We start from the raw sequence: 22,123 nt of genomic DNA on the forward strand, positions 1-22,123 counted from the left end.
ATCCACCTCATCTAGTTTCCTGTAGTTTGTTGGTTTGTTATGTTTCTAGGATCATATTGTTTTTGTAGATCAGCTGGAGCACGGTTGCTGTCATTTAAAATGTAGATGATTTTGATTTACCAAATTCAATATGAGTAAAATTGACAAAATGGAAATCAATCCAGCTGCAACCCTGCACGATCCTAAAGCCTTTGCATAGTATGTGGGTTCCAAATTAGTTTGATGCAGATGGTCCAGGTTGTCCAAATTGTTGTGGAATTCAGATCATTTGGTCTACAAGGTCAACTACGCCTGGTTTCATGATGATTTGAATTCTAGAACAATTTGGAAAACCTAGAACATCTGCGTCAAACTAATTTGAACTGCGCATAATACGCAAGGGTTCTAAAAACCTGTATGGACATGTTGGGTTGATTTCGATTGAATACCAGTCGTAAATGAACGGCTAGACCAAATGATCTTGAAATCTTGAACAGTTTCACAATCCCTATCTATCGTTTCCCTTAAGAGGTTCATTTTTGCCTGAAAAACACTCATGGGCAAATTCAGATATCGTAACAACTTAGATTATCGTTATAACTTAGTATTCCAACTTATCTGAACATGCAATCTTGCAAACATGTATGTGACTTCAGCGCTGTTAACGCGATGATCCCCTTCATACTTTGTGACCAAATAATCTCGACATTTTCCCTATCGAGTGGAGGCATTATGTTGCTGTGTACCGTTCTCAAAGTTCTGTGCAAAATTATCCTAGCCCGGATTCAGGAGAAGATCGATGCGACTCTCCGGCGGCAGCAAGCCGGATTCCGTGCCGGAAGATCCTGTGTGGACCATATTGTCACGCTCCGCATCATTTTGGAGCAGGTCAACGAATTCCAAGAGTCCCTTTACTTGGTATTCATTGACTATGAAAAAGCTTTCGACCGTCTCAATCACGAGAATATGTGGGGCGCCCTGAGACGCAAGGGGATTCCTGAGAAAATCATCGGCCTCATCGAAGCACAGTACGAGGCCTTTTCGTGTAGAGTGCTGCACAATGGGGTCCTGTCCGACCCTATCCGGGTCGTAGCTGGTGTGAGGCAAGGATGTATTCTATCACCGTTACTGTTCCTCATCGTAATCGATGAGATTCTGGTAGATGCGATTGACCGTGAACCAAACCGCGGGCTGTTATGGCAGCCTATAACCATGGAGCACCTAAACGACTTCGAATTGGCGGATGACGTTGCACTACTCGCGCAACGGCGCTCTGATATGCAGAGTAAGCTCAACGACCTTGCCGATCGCTTCTCCTCGGCAGGTTTAGTCATCAACGTCAACAAAACCAAATCGTTGGATGTAAACACGGTGACTCCTTCCAGTTTCACAGTAGCCGGGCAACCAGTGGAGAATGTTGAAAGCTTCCAATATCTTGGTAGCCAAATGGCGTCAGACGGCGGTACCAAGATCGACATAGGCGCACGGATCAAGAAAGCAAGGGCTGCCTTTGCGAGTTTAAGAAATATCTGGAAAAACAGGCAGATAAGTGAACGCACCAAAATACGAATTTTCAACTCTAACGTGAAATCTGTGCTGTTATACGCTAGCGAAACATGGTGTGTATCAGTGGAGAACACTCAACGGCTGCAGGTGTTCATTAACAGATGCCTGCGGTATATAATTCGGGCCTGGTGGCCTCACAACTGGATCTCAAACAACGAGCTCCATCGTCGTTGTCACCAGAGGCCGATAGCAACAGAAATTCAGAATCGGAAGTGGGGCTGGGTCGGCCACACTTTACGTAGGGGCGGAAACGAAATCTGTAACAAGCATTAGACTGGAACCCAGCGGGACATCGCAGCAGAGGCAGACCCAGAGGCTCATGGCGGCGAAGCCTCAATAAAGAAATAAAAGAAGTCGACCGAAATCTAACCTGGCAACAGGTTAAAGCGATAGCCGGGCATCGCTCAGGATGGAGATCTTTCAAGTCGGCCCTTTGCACCACCGGAGGTGTACAGGATCCATAAGTAAGTAAGTAAGTAAGAATAGTAAAGGAAGTTTATCTCGACATAGGGTAAGAAGTGTATTTTGGACCACCCTTACGGAGGCTCTTATTTTGGACCACTAAAAGGAATTTGCACTCGGTCAAACAAAATATTGAACAATGTTATATTATTGTTTAGTTATAAAGTGGATACTTTTTTTCGCGTACTTTTTTCTTTGTTCCATTGTTTTCTTTAGTTCCATTGTCATACCACAGATTTATTTCAAAGGAGGAAAAATATTATTTAATTTGATGGCAAATTAACAAGAACTCAAAATTGAACAAATCATATAAAAATATTCATTAGAAACAACGATTGCAAATTGGCAATATGGGATAGATACACTTTTTTACATACTGTATTTTAACTCAATTTAAAAAATGACCATTCCGGAGCTCCCAAAGTGGCACAGGAACCCTGAAAATATCATTTCCATTATTGTTTTGTGAATAGCATTAACTTTACCACAGGACCTGTTTCGACCTAAATTTGTAAATGGCCAGTTTTTTCGGGGACAACTGAACCCAACTGAGTCTGAAATGATTCTGGAATCAAACTGAGGATTGACGCAAATCCAGAATAAATCATAAATGGGGATCCATCCGGATCGACTTGTTTTAACGGCCGTTTTAATTTTTGAAAACCGTTTAAAAAAGACGTTAGGTTAAAAGGATGCCAGAATTACTCCATTTAAGCATTCGCTATGCGAATGATCCTAATCTATGAAGGGAGCTGGTGCTCTGTGAGTCCTGCAGTGGTTCCCGAAGATGTGGAGCTGCGTGCATTGTTGACAATCTGCCTGAGCCTGGGGAGCTATAACTACAGGCTCGTCCAGGATGCGGTGGATGCAGCAAAAACGTGGAACAAGTCAAACACAGCTTCTCAAAACTCAAGATACGGCTACTTGGGAAGTAGATCTCAATTCGACTGGTTGGTTGAACAATCGTGAAGGAATATTTCAACTAATTAATGAGTACCAGCCACAAGCTCGCTTCGATTGGGATCAAGGTGAATGACTCGTGATTGGTGGCGTTGCTGCTACCAGAACACTACGAAACTAGGATCCTCCAATCCCGTGGAGGTCTCAGGAGCGAATCAAACGTCGGATGCGGTAAAAGCTAAGCTCCTTCAAGTTGTGAAGCTCGAAGGACAAGCCAGGCCATTTTACGTCTAAATGTCCGAACAAGTTGGCCAGCAATACAAAATCGAAGTCGGATGGCCTCTGCAGTATTTTTGCGATCGGAAATGTTCAAACGGAAGGCTGATATTTTGATTCGGTAGCGACGTGTCACATGGCCAGACCGAACCAGGATTCCGTTCATGTTCACGAAACAGCATTGCAGGTGGGGAGCGCGAATAATGGCTGCATGGAACGGTTGGTGTGCGGATTCCAGATGGTACGATCGATGTTCACGAAGTGTTAAAAAATTCGATTTGGCAACTAATCTATTTTTGGTAAGTGCGATATGTAATAGGTTATACCATGAAGATTACTGCGGACAAATGTGTGGTGCTGAGCGAGGCTGATGAGCTGGTCGTTTCTGGCAAGGAAGAAAGCGGCCTATATCGATTGAATTAGCCAAAGCTAGCGGAATACAGCTATAGCATCGGAGGATAGGCCACCTGAACGATTCTAGTTTGGAGCAGCTCAAGAACATGTACAATGGCGTGGATTTTGAAGGTGAGAAGGTGAAGAATTGCACAGTGTGTCTGGAAGGAAAACAATCATGAAGACCATTACCAAAAAACGAATCCAAAGCATTAGGACTGCTTGAGCTGGTGCATTCCGATCTTTGCGGATCAGTGGAGATTCCTTCTTTGGGTGACGGTCTATATTTCGTCATGCTCGTAGACGATGCAAGGAAAAGAGTGGCAGTCTACTTTTCAAAAGTGTAGTCCTGGCAGGGTGCAAGTAGTTTCGAGCGAAGGCGGAGAAGGACAAAAACTTAAAATTCTCAGGACTGACAATGGGCGAGAGTAGAATAGTTCGGAAGACGCTTGAAAGATGGCATCCGTCATCAGAGATCGTGCCCATACACTCCAGAGCAGAATGGCACGGCAGAAAGGATAAATAGAACCTTTGTAGAAAGGATGGATGTCTTCTAAACGATGCGCGAATGTAGACATTTTTCTGGGCGGAGGCAATATCGACGGCAGCGTATCTAGTAAATCGATCAATAATTAGATCCATTGAAAACAAGACACATGAAAAAATGCAGATCGACATAAGGCCTGATTTGCGGCACCTGATGGCGATGGTAACGACGCTCGGATGTGGATCAGATAGACCTGGTTATCACATTCTTGGAATGCGTGCTCGGTGACGAACAAATATTCAAGGTTCAGTCTGAAGGATTCATGGATTCAAAAGGCAAGGTCTGCAAGGTATTATACGGCCTGAAACAATCAAGCCGGGTACGGAACGCGAAGCTGGATGAGGTGCCATGAGAGTTTGGTCCTGCAGAGATCATGGGTGAAGACCTGCCTATACTGGATACTAGACGGGGAGAAGATGCTCTCCGTGACGATGTACGCGGATGGCCTGCTGATTTTCACGAAAAATCAACGATTAAAGAATAAGCTAGAAGATTTATTATTGCAGAGGTTCAGAATAAAGGGCTTGGGTGAGGCCACATACTGCCTCGGTATACGGATCCAGCGGGATCGACGTGGTGGCAAACTATCGTTAGATCAAAAAGCATACATTGAGGAAATCGTTCGACGTTTTGGTATGACAAATGCGAATCCGGAAGCAGCACCAGCGGATCCGAGCTGTAGACTGGACAAGTTGATGGCCCCGTAGACTGAAAAATAGAAAATGAAGATGTGAAATGTGCAACGTACAAGGAAGCAGAATGGAGAGCTGGCCGGATATAGCGATGTTTATTGGGGAGGAGATCCCGATAGCCGCGAGCCGACAATTGGCTTTGTTTTTACGATGCAGGGTGCCGCCATAGCCTGGAATGTAAAGAAGCCACCGGCAGTAACTCTTTCGATATGCGAGACGGGGCAGATGGCACTTTCTCGAAATATACAAGAAACCATGTGGTGAGCAATCTTCGGTTGGAGTTCGCCTACGGTGGACCGGTTACGATGTACTGCGACAACCAAACTGCAATCAGCATCGCAGGCATCGGATCCTCTAATCTCAGGGCGAAACACGTTAGCATCCGATATCATTCCATTTACAAGAATTTGGAGAACGGTGCCGTCACACTTTGCTACACGCCTATTTCAAGCCAATCGGAAGATGGATTCACCAAACCACTGGCGACACTTAACCAGCAAAAGTTTTGCCGTTTTATACACTCAGCGAATTGGACTCACGAAATTCATAACTGACGCCTTATGACTTCGACTGATTATTCCACACAGTGCTTCTTATACGCAGTTACCTCTCCGAGTATTCAAGCGTCGATGGGCGTGTGGTTTACATACCGTCCATGGTTCGAACCCAGTCTGACGCTCTAAACTTTTTATTTAAATGAAATTCATCGTTTATAAGGAAACATATTGAAATTCATACCGATCCCTTGTGACAAATTTCCATAAGGCTTTTGATTGAAAATCATAAGTCCATTTTCCTCAGTGTAGTCGTCGCAGTAGTACCCGCAACTTTCTTTAAGAACGCATCGAAATTACCCCTTTTTACCTAGTTGTGCTCAGTAACCTAAGTTTGTTATTTTCAATGAATAATAGTAATCTAACATCTAAACCTGAAGCACACATTTAATCAAGATTTTAGTAGAAATGCCTATTTAACCCCTATCGGACTTGGAGATAAATTCAAATTTCGAACCATTTCGTCATATTTCTGTCATAACGGCCCGAATTTATTCTGATTGCATGTCAGAATCATAAATTATTGGGGATTTGGAAAATCGAAACAAATTCCATTGAAAATTCGGAATAAATTCCGACGGAATTGTCGTTGGAAATTCGGAACATTTTCCATTAGAAGCTCGAAACAATTTCCGTTAGGAATTTAGAATAATTTCTGATGGAAATTCAAAATAATGTCTGTTATAAGTTCGAGAGCATTTCTTTCGGAAATTCGAAACAATTTCCTTTGGAAATTCAGATCGCTTTCCAATGAATGAATTTACGTAGAAATTATAAAAATTGGAAACAATTTCCGTTGAAAGTTCAGAACTTACTCTATAGGAAGTTCGAAGCAGTTTCCGTACTAAATTCGACATAATTCCTCAGAAAATTTCGAAAGAATTCTATTTGAAATTAGAAGCAACTTTTGTTGAAACAATTGCCGTTGGAAATTCGGAACAATTGCAATTGAAAATTTGTAACGTATTCCATTAGAAGATCGTAACAATTTCCATTTGAAATATGGAATCGTTTCTGATAAAAATTCGACAGAATTTTTGTTGAAAATGTTGAAAATTCAAAACTTTTTGCATTGCATATTCAAAACAATTGCTGGATATTCGGAACTTTTTTCGATGTTAACTCGAAACGCTTTACAATGGATGTTCGAAGCAGCTTCCGTTTTAAATTCTAAATAATATCTGATAGACATTCGAAAGTATTTTTCTTTGAGGTTCGAAACAATTTCTGTGCCGAATTCGAATCAATTTGCGTTGAAAGTTTGGACATAATCCATTAAATAATTTAATTTCCGTTCGAAATGTGAAATAATTTCAAATGGAAATTCAAAATAAATTCTGACAGAAATTCGAAACAATTTAGGCTAGAAATTTCGAAGAACTTTTTTTGGAAGCTCGGCACAATTTCCGAACCGTACGGAATGAGAGATGAACCAGTCTCGGGTTGAAAATCTTTTTTCTCTTTCGTTCCAAATTGGATATTAATGGAATTCTGTTAGTAGTTCAAATCAATTTTCGATGAAATGCGGAACAATTTCCCTTCGAAATTAGAAACGTATTCCTTTGGAAATTTGAAACAATATCTGACTGGAATTAGACATAATTTTTGATAGAAATTTGGAAGAATTTTGTTGGAAATTCGAAACAATTCCCATTAGAAACTAAATTGATTTTCTGACAGAATTTTGAAAGAATTCTGTAGGAAATTCGAAGCAATTTCCATTAAAACAATTGTCGAAGAAAATGCGAAACATAGTTCATTATATGTTCGCAGCATTGAAGCATAGATCATTGTATTGTTCGCAGCTTGAAAATCGAAACATTTTCCGATGGAAATTTTTAGCAGTTTCCGCTCGACATTCGAAATAATTTTCGATAGAAATTAGATTTAAATTCTGCTAGAAAATCAAAAAAATTAATTGAGAATTCGAAATATATTTTCTTGGAAGTTCGAAACAATATTCGCTGGAAATTCAGAACAGTTTTAGACAGAAATTCGGAGCATTTTCTGTTGGATAAATTCAAACCAATTTTCGTTCCAAATTTTAAATATTCTTTAGTATAAATATGAAATAATTTTTGATAGAAATTTGTTAGAATTTCTGTTGAAAATTCAAAACAATTGCCGTTGGAAATTCGGAAAAATTTTCGTTGGAAATTCGTAACAATTTCCGATGGAAATTGGAAGTAGATTCGAAATAATTTCCGATAGGAATTGAATAGAACTTCTGTAGGAAATTTAAAAAAAATATTCCGGCGAAAATTCGTTATATGTTAAGGATAGATTCAAATCAATTTCCCTTTTCAATGTGAATTGTTTGAGACTCGAAAAAAATTTCTTTGAAATTCCGAACATATCCGAAATAATTTCTGTTGAAAATTCGGAAAAAAAAGTCGTTGGAAATTGAAAATTCGGAAGATATTCGAAGACATGTCCGTTGAAAATTTTTAGCAATTGCTGTTAAAAATTCAAAACAATTTGCGTTGGAAACTCAGTACAAGTAGTTTCCATTTGAAAGTCGAAATAATTTTCGATAAGAATTCGATAGAACTTCTGTTGGAAAAAAAAAAAACTGTTGGGAATTTGGAGCATATTCCATTAAAAGTATGGAACAATTTCCACTTGAAGATTGTAACAGATTTTGATGGAAATTGGGAAAATTTGTTGTTGGATGTATTCGAAACGATTTCCGTTTTTAAATTGTAATAATATCTTATTTGGATTTGAAATAATTTCTAGAAAGTTGAATGAATTTCTGTTGCAAATTCTAAACATTGAAAATTCGGAACGATTTCCGTTGAAAATTCGAAGCACTTTCTGTTGGAAACTCGGAACAATTTCCGTTGAAAATTGCCGTTGGAAAGTCGGAATATTTTTTATGGAAAATCGGAACAATTTCTGGTGAAAATTTGAAGCAGTTCCGTTCGAACTTCGATATAGTTGTTCGAAACAGTTGGAAATTCTCAACAATTTCCGATGGAAATTCGAAGCAGTTTCCGTAAAAAATACAAAATTATTTCTAATAGAAATTGTAAACATTTTCTATCGGAAACTCGGAACATATTCCGTTTCTGTCAATTCGGAACAATATCTGTTGGAAATTTGGAATACATTCCATCGGATTAGTTCCCGTTGGATATTCGGAACAATTTACGTTGGAAACTTGAGATTCGAAACAGTTTCCGTTGCAATATTCTGTTGGAAATCCGAATTAATTACCGTCGGAAGAACAGCACAATTGTCTTTGGAAATTTGGAACAAATGCCGTAGGAATTTCGAAACAATGTCCGTTGCAAACTCGGAACATATTCCTTCGATAGTTCGAAGCAATTTTTGTTGGGAATATGGAACAACTGTCGTTGGAAAATCGAAAGAATTTCCGCTTGGTAGTCTATGTCTGGACTTAAAATTTTATATAAAATTAATTGCATTAAAATAATACAATAAAATTGCATTAAAAAATGGTATAAAAAAAATATGGGCCCCTCAAGGGCTATTTCGTTTGGAAAACGAGACGGGACATGTCACAAACCCACAAACCTGAATAAATGATTATTTTCCGGGACAGGGAAATAGCAGACAAATAACAAAACTCACTGGATGCATTAAAAAATGCTTCGGATTTATTTTTCGGAAGTTTTATTATTAGTCATGGCTAGAAAAATCAGTGAGGTGTATTTAAAAATTATTTGTATTTATCATTCTTCGCATTGAAATATTCGAACGTAAGCATCATGTTAGTTCTCCAAAACAAAAAAAAAACATATTAGTTGAGAACATTTTATTACTTTTGAAGCAATAACACATTTCATATAAGTCATTTTTTGTGATATTCATAATTATTTTGCACATAACAACCATTTTCCAAAAACATTTCATCGATTTGACATGGAGTGACCTTGCCGTAATAGAGCTATATAGAGATAGTATGAAGAACAAAACTATTGGGACAAGACTAGCACTAAGTGGTCGCAAGGGGGGAAGATCAACTAAAGATAGTGTCTATATGTAGAGAAAGAGAGAGAGCAGTATTGGTTGCTGGTAAAGTAGTACTATGAGCTTTAAATACCGTTTTAGCGTAATTGACGGTCTCATTCGTAGCCTCGGTGAAGGCCCTCCGCAGACGCGTTCTCCTACTTTGCGACAGAGTCTGTGGGCAGAGTAGCACACCCTTGTTAGCGTTGGAGGGGCATTTCGTTCGTTCGTTCGTTCAGCGGTCGGTCAGATATTGGTGTTTTGTTTTTTCAATTTTGAGCGAGAGTCGAAGGTAATGTTTTTGGTTCATGATTTGGTTTCGATCGATTAGCAATCGAAAAGAGGCGTGCAGTTCGCGCCAAACCACGGAAAGATGGCAAAGTCGTAGTAGGAGAGATATAAAAGAGAAAAGAGAGAAAAAACAGAGAAGAGGAAAACATTGGTTGATTTTCACTTAATAGACAAATAGTTTCGAGAAACGTTATTCAAAAGCGAGTTATTATCGATACTGCTAAAAACCACTTTGCGCCTTATTCTGTTATTCGTATTTACAGCGTACGAACAAAAAGGTAAGCAAATTGATTCTAATCGTACATCCAAGTATGGGCGCTCACGTCCCAGATGTTCGAGATAGGACACCGGAATAAAGCAAGTCGATAAAAAAATATCCAAGAAAAAGAAAATTCCATTTACATAAACCCAAAGTTATGAAAGCTGATGATTTGCATAATAGGAATCCGTCTTCACTACTTTCTCCGGCGATTTCCTTTTCAACATCACGATTACACAGATAAGACTTGATGTTGGTCAGTGCAGTTGGACCTGATGAATGTGCGACAATGCGATTGGCAAATGTAGATGTGGGGTCAATTTATTTCTAAGTGCAATGGAGGATGAATATTTCATCTAAAGAAACTGATCACCTGAAACAAGATTCTATTTAAGTGATAATAACTGGTCCGTTGGTACACAAATAAAAGTAAAATAACTAAAGGAAAAATTTATTGATTTGAACGGTAAAAATCCTAATACTATGATATACGTCTGAAATTTCACTCGGCACCATATTTACATAGCCTATACCACTACAGATTATTCTCACAATCACATGAAGCGCAGGGTTACTAAATTGTTTAACATATTGCCACTATTGCCATCACCCGACAAATATGAATTAAGGTCCAAAGCGCCGGATTGAACTCATAAGCATTTATATATTTGACTGTACAGAGCGAGTGCAAACACCATATGGGACGAAGCTGATTTTGCGTTGTTTCTCGACTACGGTTTGGAGAAGTGCCACACAATTGGAAAACTCGGACCACACACCTTTTCTTTCTCCTTCTCCTTTCTTCGCGCAACGAGCTGCAAGATTTCCATGCGATTAGGATGAAATCGAAGAAACGGAAACAGAACCGGAAATGGAATAGATAGACAGAAAGATAGGCGTTTAGTGAAAATAAAAGAAAGAGGATGATTATTTCTAGTTAGAGTAAAACACAGATTCATAGTTTTCGGATAAAGTGTCAAGGTGTTGAAACAAATCTCAGATCTACATTTATGAGTAAAAACCAAATTTTCTTCATGCTGAAATAAACGTAGCTCCATTCAACTCCAAGAAGATGCTTTTTTTTTGCGATTATATATCTCTGTGCTTTTTTTTTCCTGGCTGATGAAGGTAAACAGTTTTCGCCATTCATTCCTGACAAAAGGCAGACACAATCACGATCCACTCAACTCAGCACAATTTCAACACCTTCATCACATTCATTGCTCTATTGTCGTAAACCGAACAGAAATTTGAATGAACAAGTGAGTTGGGGGAACAATCTCGAGACGAATGCAATGTTTTTGTTGCCGTGGACCCATCTCGTTCTATTCTGCTTTATCTACGTTGTAATGAAGCAGTATAAAATTAGTGTTCCCGCTCTTAACCTCATAGCTCTCATATTGATACTATGGAAACAAGGTAATGCTTTATCCACAGTTACATTGTAGGCGAAAAGAAAATAGAACGATTCCTCGCAAAAGATATAAATTTGTGTTATTTTTTTACATTTCCATGTAAATTAAAAACACTTGCTTTTTTATTCTATGAAAAATTTGACATCTTATTTCTTACTTGAAGAAAACTTTGAGAAAGATTTTGAAAAAAAAGTTTTTCGAGTCTATTGTTTTATTGCAAATGTCAGTACCATAAATAACTATTTTTGTGGGAAGTTGTGTTAATTTACAATTCCTCTATTGAAATTGTTTTTTCAGTTTATTGCTTTTTCAATTACAGGATTATATCACCCAATTTCATTTGTAATCAATAGAGATGTTATTTCGTTTCCCATTTGAATTTTTTCTTGTTTTCAATGAAACGAAGCACGTAAAAGAAGTATTGGCATATTAGTGTACTTTAAATTAAGTAATTTTCACTTAAACGTTCATATAAACAATTGAAAAATGCTATTTTTTACTTTTCTATGAAAAATATAAGTTTGCTATGCAACATTTTTTTATTAGATGATTTTTTATTGTTTTAGATTCTAACACACACAACCAGAATACTTATATAACAGAATTATTACGCTTTAAATCTTTTTTTTAGTGGCTCTACATTCCAACATGTCATGTGCATGTTATTTGACTCATTTGTCCAGAACTTTTTCATTTACATTTATTTGAACACCGTCTTCAACTTAAAGATTGCACAGACTTTTTGTTAGACCCAATTCTATTTTTAAAAACTAATTTACTGACAAAAAAGAACATATTTCATTAAATAGTCTGCAGCATACATTTAATGGCTTATTTTGGCCGTAATGTGTGCGATGTCCACGGATCCATAGCAGTTGGCGATTTCTGAGTTGACGAGACGGTGTGTGAGTGTGAGTATACCGCGTTTTCCATATGAAAACTACGCGATTCCTTAGGGTATCCATATTACCCAATGCATGAACTGCTCGGAGGACCAACCGATCGCTGGAGATAGAAAATGCGAGAAGCAAAAGTTTTCCAGAAAATTCAACAGTGACCAACACGGATCGAAGTAGGGCGTGCTCGCGGATTGACGTGTTTTCATATTTTTATCAGTAATTTTTTCCGCGGTCTGGACAAGTCCGATAGTGAATTTTTTAGTTCTTGATAATATTGTACCACTCATTAAAAAATATCTACTCCTACGCTTATTTATAGTAGCAACAAAAAATAAGCGCCAGATAGTCGCCTAAGCGTATTTTTGAAAATTTGACCGCCACATAGAGTATTCTAGCGGTGAATGCTTTAAGAACACGTGCTATTTGTACTGCGGATAACACATTACACATCTTGGCCTTGTAAAACGATCACAAAAGTTGTCATTATGTTGCAAGACAAAATATATCATTACAGAAGTTTACAGTGCACGAAAATAAACTTAAAGTTCGCTATAGTCGACACAGTTCTCAAGAATTATGGAAGATGACAACCTGAAATTAGTTCCTTGATATATTTCGAAATGACTTGCATGGTTTAGTAGGCATGGATTTGGACGTCGATTTATTGTAATGTGCCATCTAACGTAAAACTCATTATACAACACTCAATACGTGTAATGTATCTAGTCAGAAATGATAGGTGATTAAATGTGAACCTATTTCTCGCCTTTGTCGTATTTGATAATCGAGCCACTCTAACCTACCACTAGATTGATAGAATTGATTTTTCTCTTTTCACTCTCCCCACCTTATACAAGTTAACAGAACCATTAACTGCAAAATATTGGGAGAAAGGTCGTTTGGTCGAAACCCGAATGCCAATAGGCCGAAATCCATCTGGCCGAATAGGTCATTTGGCTGAATAGATCATTGGCCTAATGGTCCATTCAGCCAAATGACTTATTAGATCCTATTCTGCCAAACGTCCTATTCGGCCATATGACCTTTTCTGCCAAATGATCTATTCGACCATATAACCTATTCGGCCGAATAACCTATTCGACCAGATGGGCTTCGGCCTAATGATTTGTTCGGCCTAGTGGCATTCGGCCTAGTGGCATTCGGCCTAGTGGCATTCGGCCTAGTGGCATGCGGCCAATGGCTTTCCACCGAATGACCTATTCGACCAAATGATCTATTGAACCAATTGACCTATTCGGAAAAATAACCTTTTAGGCCAAATGATATTTTCGACCAAATAACAGTTTTGGCCAAATGACTTTTTCGGCCAAATGACCTTTCCGTCCAAATGACCTATTCGGCTATTTGAGCCTTTCGGCCATATGATTTGGCATTCGGCAGAACGGTAATCGGCCAACCGGCCCTTTTCTGAAATATAGTTATCATTGATTTTGGATCATGTTACGTAAAAGACATAATTCTCAGGAACACATTTATCATTTTTGCAGTTCTCAATAGTATTATTATTTACCCTAAGAGGTGAGGATCGCCAAATTTTCGGAGGATACTCAGAACATGATACAGAATCAGATGGGCATTGTGAAGCATAATCTATTTCTGGAACCACCCTAATGGGCATTGCCGGAATGGGTTCGATGAATAAAATCTGGAAATTGGTGTTTGGCGCCATTTTGAAATTCAAGACGGCAATGGATACCTCATCTTAAAATCGTGTTGTGAATCTGTTGAATAAAGTTGAGGCATGATAAGGTACTGTGGGGCAAGTGGGCTAAGTTCATGTTCATCAAGTCATAAAAGCTGAACATAATATTTAAATTGATCATATTTACGACATTACGAATCATCTATTCAATCATTATATGCCTGCACACAAGATCTTTTATGAAAAATCATAAATAAATAAAAAAGAAAAAAAAGAGAAAAAAAGAAAAAAAGCAAAAAACATTTTTAGGATACAAAATATTTATAAAACCAAAAAATCTGTTTGAATTTTTCACTTGCCCCACTTGTGGGGTAAGTGAAAAAATCATTTTAAAAGAGGATTTTTCAATATAAGAACACATTTTCTGCTCATATATTTCATGCAAACGATAATTATACTGAATAGAGTATAACTGTGATCTGTTGTGATGCTGTTGATATTTCATCAAAGTCACTGGAGTCCCTCCATTTTTTTGTTTTCTTTACTTGAACTTTTTGAAATCTAACATTTCATCTCCATTTGTGTCTAACATTACTTTCTATTTCAGGTTTATAGTAAGATAATGAACCTTGGCGATAGTTTTTTTTGTGTATACAGAGAAATTATCTTTGAAATATTCATCAAACCTGGAATCATCATTGTTGTAATTCATTAACAATCCACTTAAGACTTCAGTAGAGTAGTCCACATTAACACATGGCTACATCTTCTAAATTTCGACTAAATAAATCATAGTTGTTGATATATTTGCAAAAGTATTGATTCTTGTAGTTAGGCTCTATAAATGCCATTTTTTACGAATTATTTATCAAACATGGATTATTTAATACACTGACACGCTTTGGACTTTCGGTTCTTGATTTAGTATTTCAACGGTATCACTCTAATAACCAAAAGCCTTCGAATGAGTTTGAATTGGTATTATTTGTTCATATACGCTTAATAGAAATTATTTGTGTTAGAAAAAAATAGAGAAATGCTTTCAGTGTCGGAAAATTTTCACTTGCCCCACCCGTGGTAAAAAAACAGGCAAAGCCATAAATTTTGTTTTTTAATTCTTGATGTTCATAACATAATTTTTGTGGCTGGAATTCAAAACTGTATTTATTGACACGCAAAACAACCTTCATGTTTCACTTATCCAGCTTTCCACGCTCGCCATAATGGCATTGATTTGATTGACCTTGTATGATTGTGAAGTGAAATTGAAGAATTCTATGTTTCATCAGTGAAATACTTGCGTTTTTTCACTTACCCCATTTACCCACTTACCCCACTGTACCTTACTTGATTTCTTGGAACTTTTATTTATTTTTTAATTTTAAGTTTTTTGGGGGAAGGAGGAATTTTAAGAGAAATTACTGGAGGATCTCCCGGAGGAAATCTTGAAGGATGTCTGGAGAAGCTTCCGTAAGAATCTCTGGAGGTACTTTAGCATAAATCTCCTGTGCAGCTTCCGAAACAAAACATCCTCGAGGAATTTTCGAATGAATTCTTGTAGGAATTTCTTAAGAAACTGCGGAGAAATTTCTGAAGAAACCCCTGGGAACTTCTGGAGGAATTCCTCTGAGGAACTTCCGGAGGAACTTCTTGGGGAATTTCTTTAAGGAATTTCCGGACGAACTTCTTTGTAGAACTTCCGGATGAATTCCTTTGTAGACCTTCCGAAGGAATTCCTTTGAGGAACTTTAGGAGGAATTCCTTTGAGAAACTTCCGGAGGAGTTCCTTCGAGGAACTTTTGGAGAAATTTCTGGAGGAACTTATGGAGGAATTCTTGGAGGATCTTCCGAAGAATTCTTGAAGGAACTTCCGGAAGCTTTCGTGGAGGATTTCCTGGAGGAACTTGCGGAGAATTTCCTGAAGGAACTTCCGGAGGAAGTACCGTCCGTCAGTGTCAAATCAATGCCAAAACAAATATAGCGGGAAGAGCTCCTCGACGCAGATAATTCCTCACAAACTACGTCGGAACTATGGGAGAAAGTTAATGCGCTTAACGGAAAGAGAAAGTGCTAACCGCATATTTGATATTGGCATTTAATCGCAATTGGACCCTGCTGGTGAAAAAACAGTTGGTGGACTGGGACTTCTCCGGCTCCGTTCTGGATATAACTCTATTTTAAGTTGCCATGAACGGGGCCTTTAATGGTCTCGTTTTTTGTTTTTTCTACGATAACGACATCCTGCTAGTGGTCGTCGGAAATACTCCGGCCAGTACGTGATTCAGAAGCCAAATTTACTATGGCTGCACTATGTCGGCCGTGAAAAGTATACGCGAATATGTTTCCAATGGACGACTCCGTCTCCTTGGTCCCAGCCTCAAGCTAAATGATCAACTAATTCCCAACCGGAAACTTATGAAGGTTCTTGGGGTCTTCATCGATCGAGGACTGCCCATAATTTCTCATATTAGAGCGGTTAAAATGGGCTGCAGGTCCAGGGCTGCATCCAGATCAAAACCCTTTCAAAACACCCACGGGTTCATTTAAACAATCCTCGCAAACATGATCGGTACCATCATTTATTCTTGCGTCCCGGGACATTGTGAAGTTTCGGAGGCGACGGCTGCTTATCTGCTGGCTGGAGCAGGATATCAAGGGCAGGTCTTCATCGACTCCGTATCTCCAGCCGATAATACTGAATAAATAAAGCCATAAAGAAATTTGGGAATCTCAATTACATATCTACATAGTTTGTTCTATTCTATGCCTAAACCGCAGTTCAGACCATACGATCGACCCGGCGATCGTACTTCAACCGCTATTATTTGGTATTGGTCTGCAACCGAGTACCATTACTTTGTTTGTAGTTTCAAAAACTTTATGCTGGTTGAATCTACTACGGTAGTAGTTTTTAAAACTACAAACAAAGTTTTAACAATTTGTTCCATTTTATTTCGATGTTTGTCCTTGTGTTAAATTATGTGAACTTTGTTTTTCGTTATGTGCATCATTTAGTTTGAAGAATGTATTTGAATGTCTTTCGGTTCAGCCGACAAATAGTCCCTTCTCTCTCGACCTCTCCATTGGGGTATATAACCCAAAATATGTTTAATCAAAGAGAAAAAATCCCTCGCCCTGGCTCTTAAGGCTAATTGTACACGTTAGATGTAATGTAAATGAACAAATACACGAGGGGGAACGGTTGTTCGGCCGAAACCCATTTTTTCGGAAGCAATTTGGCCGAATGCAACTCGGCTGAACAAAATATTAGGCTGAAACCCATCTGCCTGAAAGTCATTTGGTCGAACGGGTCATACGACCGAAAAGGTCATTTGGTCGAAAAGATCATATGGCCGAATAGGTAAGGGTATGCGATAACACATTTTTTCCTGACGAAACGAAACGAAATTAGAAATGGTCTTATTGATTCGAAACGATGCAAAACGAAATTCAGATTTAATTTCGAGACTTCGAAACGAAACGAAATCGAGGTTCATTTGATTCGAAATTTTACGAAACGAAACGAAATTAAAAAAAATTCCGCGGAATTTTTATTGACTAGTTTTTGTTTGCATTATATACGAATAAAAAAATCCGCGAAGAAAATAGTTTTGCTTAATATTTTTGAAGTTAAATATTGTTACCCAAATGCCATAACGAGAATCTAGCTTTAAAAAAGGACATAAGCAATAGATCAGTTTTGAACCTGTTCACCATTTTCAAAAATATTCCACTTACCATAAACATCGTAAAAAAATATTCATCGCTTGATACTAATATCCAACAAACCTCGGTAAAAATAAAAAAGGCGATTTTAAACTGCAATCAACAGATTTCATATTGATCTGTTCACTATTTTGAAAAGTATTACAGATTCTTGACTAAAGTCTTCGGACAAATTTTCAATCAAATTCATAAAGATTTATTGAATCTGTAAAACTTTCCAAAATGGTCTTTCCAACAAATATGAAAGTATACTGTTGATTGCAGTAGAAAACTAGACTTTTTCTAAATTTTTACTGAGGCCTGTTGGAAATATTAATCGAGCATTGAGCGAGGGGAATTTTTCATCCATCCCTTTTTCTATGGAATTAGCCTTGGAAGATAAACGAAAATCGTGACTGTTAGGGGCCCCATACACGATCCGACATGTTGTACAACTTTGACTCCACCCCCAGGAAATTTGGCTCGGTCGGAGTAAAGTCGGAACGTCTGTGGGCATGTTGTACGACTGGTTGGACAGTACAACTTGCCCACAGGACCGTATTTACTCCAACCGAACCAAATTTCCTGGGGGCGGAGTCAAAGTTGTACAACTTGTCGGAGCGTGTATGGGGCCCCTTATGGAACGTACACACGAAAACTCATATGTGAAGATGTACGTTATGTGAAAGATATTGGTTTGGAAAATGTATTGGAGGTAACCACTTTTCCTTCGATGGGACTCGAACCCATGACCAGTACGCTAGACTGGTGCTTTAACCAACTAAGCTACCTAGACTGCAGCGGTGGGAGTCAAACCTTAAAAACAATTGCCGTGAATGCGTTTACTCTAGCAACACCATTACGCCATCTGCATGTAGGCATTAGGTTACAGTGGTCAAACGTCCCGGATTATGCGGGACAGTCCCAGGTTCACCCTACTTGCCTCACATTGCTTGGCGCTCCGGATAAAATCTCCGTTCCATGATGAATCTGTAAAGCCTGGAGATTTAATCCATTGGAAATGAAAATAAAGAAATCTGTAACAGATCTGAATAATTGAGAGAATATAGGGAACTTGAGTCTACTGAAGATGAAGGTCTTGAGGGTCTACCGAAGTTATAGGAGGAAGGTAATTTTGAGTATCTAAACAATGTTCAAAATATTAAAGAATACACAACCAGTTTTTATTTCTGCAACTCAGCAAATAAAGAACAGATTTCCGTAAAAAACGGTTATTTGCTTATTTCCAGTAAGCTATTTGCAACTTAATCGAGACTGCTTTGTTACTTTTCAGTCGGTAGCTCTGACGAGGTGGTCGTTAAGGTAGTCAAATTATTTTGGTACAGAACCTTCCAAACAATATGTTTCAAAACTCGATGTTTATCTTCCTGGAGAATAATGCATGAGACTTTAGCTATTAAATAAAAACTGTTTTTATTCCAACAAACTCGAACGCAGACCTTTACGTTCATAGGTTGGTATCGTGTTCAAACGAAATTTCTTTTTCTATCTCAATCACATGTTAAATTCCGTTCACTGAATCGGAAAAGTAAAGAATCGAAACAAAATTCTTACAACAGTATCCACATGAAAAGAACAAAAAACAAAATTTGCATTCGTAAGGTTTCCAAGCAAAGTAATAGGAGCTGTCACTTTACTTTCGGAAAAATATTCTGCTCGATTATTCCCATTATTCCGTAAGTAAAAGTGACAATTTGCTCAATGCAGATCAGTTGTCAAAATTCCTCTTGGTAATGTTGAACAAAATTCCGTAACCTCTCTACTTTTTTAATCAATACTGCCCTTATTGCTAAATATTACATTTTAAAACCTGCGGCATGTCCAAACCAACAACAAACTGCTCTACGGAAAACGCACCACACCGGTACGATTGTGACAGAAAGTCGATACAATTTTGAAGCATATGAATAATCTGGATCTGCCAGATCTGGAAAATGTGAGAAAGTTCTAGATTTCCATGATATACGGAACCAAAAATATCTGAAGGTGAAAGTTTAGGTCATGACAATGATCTCAGTCGGAAGAATCTGAATCAGTACGAGAATCTGAAATTATTGAGATATCAGAGAACGCCCAAATGTGGAGCAATGTTGTGGAAAACTTCTGAAACATCAACATCTCCATTTCACTGTTTTTAAACAATGGTAGTTCAAACTGAAAAACTTTCAAAAGACAACAGTTTCCGCAACTAGAGCACAGATCGAACAATCGCCTCATAATACATTACATATTGCTTACACAACTCAGTCAACTTAAATAAAAATAGAGCATACCAAAACGATGAGATGTACAAATTATGTTTACTTCACTGAATAATATTATTCAAATCAATACATATGCATTACGTTTTATACTTGACGACTTTCAACCAAACATTGTAAATTTTAAGTTTTCTGTTGAAGATACCGAATTGTATTACGTGGTGAGATTAAGTGAAGGAATTTATATGTTTAAAATTTTGAATAGAGTTTGAATGGCTTTATTCAGCGGCGCAGCCGAATTTTTTTTATGATATGAAAATTTGAAATATTAGAAATTCATTTCGAAATTTTTCTGTCGAAATTTTTGAAATTAAACGATACGAAACGAAATCAGAATATCAGATTTCGCCATACTCGAATTCCGCGGAATTTCGTTTCGAATGCCCTAAAACGAAATTTTTCGAAATATTGCATATACTTACGAATAAGTCGTTTGGCTGAATAGGTCATTTGGACGAACAAGTTATTTGGCCTGACAGGTCAAGTGAGAAATGATTAGTGAGAAGTGAGAAGTCTCACTCCTCATTTCTCACTTATAACTTCTTAATGCGAAAAGTGGAAAGAGCGAAGTAAGAATAAAGGCCCCTTTCTTCTCACTCATCATTTCTAACGTCTTATTTCACACTTTTCCTGTGAGAAGTGAGGAATCATAATTCAGAAGTGAAAAGTAAGACGTCAAACAACCTTTTTGTCCAAAAAACATATTTGGCCGAATATTCTTTTAGGCCAAATAACATATTCGGCCAAATGACCTATTCGGCCATTTGACCTACACTGCAAAGTAACCACTCTTCATGCGAAGTACAAATATAATCTATAACCAAATTAAATTTATGTGCGACCTTTGTTATGCAGTTATTGAATTTATGTGTGGATTCAAATTGAATATATTTGGGTCCTCAATTTACAAAAACAAAATATGTGTGCAAATCATAAATTCAATATGAAGAATTTTCTCAGTGTATTCGGCCATATGTAGAAGTGTGCGCCGCCGCGGATAATCAGGCCGCTGATCTATAATTTTCCACGCCGATTCAAATTTGACGAAAGAGGAAACAATCAATAATTTTCTTGAAAATACCATAGAATGAGACCGAATACGTCATTTGGCTGAAGCCCATCTGGCCTAAAGGTATTTGGCCGAAAATGTCATGTGGTCGAACAATTCCAGTTCAATTGGCCAAAAATGCCCTTTGGCCAGAACAACCCGGAATATACCTTCGGCCGAAAGTGTCGTTCGGCTAAATTGGCCATTCTACAAAAAAAAATCATTTAGCCGAATAGGTTATCTGGCAGAAAATGCCTTTTGTCGAAATGTGTAACCGCTAAGAGAACGCAGCGCCATCACCAGTGCAGCGGTGGGTTTTGAAACTGAACTTATAAAAAAATATATAGCTGAATTCTAGTACTCCCGTAGATTGGATTTATTTCGTACCACCATCTTTTTGATGATTTTTAGCATCGCCTAAGTTTTGTATCACAGCAAAATGTGTTACACAAGATCGTATGATCATTTTTTACCCAATCAGACGAGGACACGTAGGAACTAAACTTTAGAATTTACGAATTGGATATTAATAGGTCCAGTTTTGATAAAAGCTAATCCATTATCGTGAGACTTGTGCAATAGCTCGGATCGTTGAATTAAGTGGCATACCAAAAACCAAATCAAATGGCTTCAAATAGCATACCAAAAACCAAATAGCTTCTAGCTAGAAGAGTAATGCTTGGCATCATATTCCTTATTTGCGGCTAGGCTAAATAAAGGTTACACCATCCCTTTGACAACCAACGCCCATATCGGCGTGCGCCACGTGGTACTTTGAATAGTTCCTTGGGGACGACCAAGTCGCAGCTAGGTCCACGTGTGTTTTCTGGTATCGAGAGTTCCATGGTGAGGAGAGGCAGCCGTTTTCTAGAATGCCAAAGCACATAGCAATCATAACGAAGCAGAACCCAGGTTAGATCGTAAAAAGTAGACCATTGTGAACAAAACGTGCACGTTAGGGCAGTAGGCAAAGGACTGGAATAAACCACCTTTTAAAACTTATACTTCGCAAATGCTTTCTAACGAAAAGCCAAGTTGATCGGTGAAAGATTTTAGCTTTTATCAATTCAGGTTTTTTTATTTTTTCTTTTCTTTTGGAATTTTGCTGATAAAATTTGGTAGTTCTTACCTGACCTACCCTGAGAGGACTAGCCGGGTAAGGTAACTTGACACAACCTTTCGCAGTGCAGATTTGCTGTACTGGCGCTTAAGCGGAA

The 22,123-nt window shown here is 38.0% G+C and overlaps 2 protein-coding genes across 2 annotated transcripts in view; one reads left to right on the forward strand and one right to left on the reverse strand.

Moving 5' to 3' along the window:
• Positions 1-4,554: 4,554 nt before the first annotated feature.
• LOC134222297 (uncharacterized) lies at positions 4,555-5,369 on the forward strand. Its single transcript, XM_062701440.1, has 2 exons — positions 4,555-4,756; positions 4,972-5,369. Exons 1-2 carry the CDS (start codon positions 4,555-4,557, stop codon positions 5,367-5,369), a joined length of 600 nt encoding a protein of 199 aa, XP_062557424.1.
• Positions 5,370-10,492: 5,123 nt separating this feature from the next.
• LOC134225516 (small conductance calcium-activated potassium channel protein-like) overlaps positions 10,493-22,123 on the reverse strand; it is a 352,066-nt gene continuing 340,435 nt past the window's right edge. Inside the window, exon 3 of the mRNA XM_062705684.1 lies at positions 10,493-10,709. Within this exon, the coding sequence (XP_062561668.1) occupies positions 10,626-10,709 (84 nt within the window). The 3' untranslated portion in view covers positions 10,493-10,625. The remainder of the gene's footprint in view (positions 10,710-22,123) is intronic.

Source organism: Armigeres subalbatus, chromosome 3 (genome assembly GCF_024139115.2).
Source record: "Armigeres subalbatus isolate Guangzhou_Male chromosome 3, GZ_Asu_2, whole genome shotgun sequence".
NCBI lineage: Eukaryota > Metazoa > Arthropoda > Insecta > Diptera > Culicidae > Armigeres > Armigeres subalbatus.